A 2,131-nucleotide genomic window follows, 5' to 3' on the forward strand; every position below is an offset into this window, starting at 1 on the left:
TGGTATGTTGGTTTCCTATGGCTGCCATGAGAAATTACAAACTTTGTGGTTTAAAACAACAGAAATTAATTTTCTTCCCATTCTAGAGGTCAGAAGTCTGAAATCACCTTTCACTGGGCTGAGATCAAGGTGTGGACTGGGCAGTTCTCCCCCCAGAGGCTATAGGGGCAAATCCGTTTCTTGCCTCTTCCAGCTTCTGCTGGCTGCCACCGATCTTTGGCTCGCGACCACTTCGCTTCAACCTTTGCCTCTGTAGTCACATCGCCTTCTCCTCTTCTGTGTCTAATCTCCCTCAGCCTCTCTTCTACAGGATTCCTGAGATGATGCTTAGGGCCCACTTTGATCATCTCTTCATTTCAAAGTCCTTGATTTAATCAGATCTATAAACTTTTTCTTTTTCCATATAAGGTAACATTTACAAATTTCAGAGATTAGAACACGGATGTCTTTTGGGAGGCCGGTATTCAGCCCACCACAGACAGCTACCTTGTTTTATGGCACGTCAAGATGTCTTAGACTTTCCAGCCCCAGAGCTGGTAGAAGTAATTTTTCCAAGGAGCACTGGTTTCTTTTAGAAGGAAATTGTATTTAGAGACCACAGCCTGGTCCTAAGGGGTGCTCATGGCCATTAGTTTGACATTGCTATAAGGCGTTTTGAGGTGGAAAGAGCCAGAAAGTAGACACATTTTTAGAAAGAGAAAAATGATGTCTGTGCTTATTAACCTCTTTCATTTATATGTCTTTTCTCGTGCTGAAAAATCTTAGTTTCTAGTAATAGTAACGCAATTCATAATTATGTATTTGCTTTATTCTAATAATACCAATGTAATTACGAATAATGAGAGTATTGAATGAATTTAAGATTTCTTGGCAGTTCCTTTTGCTCTTAGGGTATATCCTACTTGCTAAAATTGAAAAAAAATTTTTTTTGGCTCACTTGATAATACTCCAGTATGCCACCAACTTCAATATACAGTTGGAGCGGTTTGAGTCACTTTTAAACATTTTAGCAATTGCTTCTGTTAAAATTTGTGTAGAATATTTTTTTCTTTTATTATTATTATTATTGTTGTTGTTGTTTGAGTGAGGTTGACCTCACAGATCGCAAGGATCTTGTCAGCTTACAATCCCTTACTTTTTATTTTTTACGCCTGCAGCACCTGGTCTTCCTAGGTGGTCTCCCATCCAAGTACTAATCAGGCCCGACCCTGCTTAGCTTCCAAGTTCAGACAGCATAGGCTTGTTCAGTGTGTAGAATATTTTCACAGTTCCAAAGTCAACATTAAAAATGAGGGTACATTCAGAGGGGCCCATCTTGTATACCGGTGGCCAATTCTGTCCTTCCATCTTTCTTAGGTAACTTACTTTTTAAATTTTTTGATTTAGCCTTATATATTTTTGAAATATGAACATATGCAATTTGTAATTCCCTTTTTTTTCTTTCACATAAGGACACACACTAAACATTGTTCTGCATTGTTTTTAAACTCATATCTGGTTGGCACTTGGTGACAGGACATAGAGATCTTTCTTGTTCCTTTTTACAGTCGTGTGGATGCGCCATAGAAATTCAACCAGTTATCCGTTGATGCACATTTTGGTTATTTCCACTCTTTCGCTATTACAAATAGTGCTGTCACGAAGAGCCTTGTGTGTGCATCTTTTTCTTAAGGAAGCGTTCTGAACGCAGTAGCGTGACCTGATCGGATTTGCATTTTAGACACTCCTGTGAACAGGAGGCAGTGTGACCTGGCTGGGAGGCCAGGGGCAGGCTGGGGCCAGGACCAAGGTGAGGCTTTGAGGGTATGGAGAACAGATCAATGACATATTTTGGAAGTAGAACTCACACGGCTGTGTGCGCCCGGTGGGATGGATGACGATGATGTGGCCGTGGGGGCAGCCGGGAGCGGTAGGTCCGCCCATCGTGGGGGAGGTGAAATGGTGCGTAAGGACCCCCAGCGAGGAGTGGGGATGATGGGGGTGCCCTCACACGCGCCCTACCCCCCGCCCAGCCCTCGCTGTCTTCCCTCTCCCCGCCCAGGGTGTCGCGCCTGGCTTCGGAGAAGCACGAGCTGGAGGCGCAGCTGGGCCGGTCGCGCGAGGAGGCGCTGGCGGGGCGGGAGGCGCGCCA

The 2,131-nt window shown here is 44.3% G+C and overlaps 1 protein-coding gene across 1 annotated transcript in view; it reads left to right on the forward strand.

The window, feature by feature from the left end:
• CCDC61 (coiled-coil domain containing 61) overlaps window positions 1–2,131 on the forward strand; it is an 18,183-nt gene that overhangs the window by 12,855 nt on the left and 3,197 nt on the right. The window contains exon 6 of the mRNA XM_015589279.2: window positions 2,042–2,127. Within this exon, the coding sequence (XP_015444765.2) occupies window positions 2,042–2,127 (86 nt within the window). The remainder of the gene's footprint in view (window positions 1–2,041; window positions 2,128–2,131) is intronic.

Source organism: Pteropus alecto, unplaced genomic scaffold (genome assembly GCF_000325575.1).
Source record: "Pteropus alecto unplaced genomic scaffold, ASM32557v1 scaffold194, whole genome shotgun sequence".
Taxonomy (NCBI): domain Eukaryota; kingdom Metazoa; phylum Chordata; class Mammalia; order Chiroptera; family Pteropodidae; genus Pteropus; species Pteropus alecto.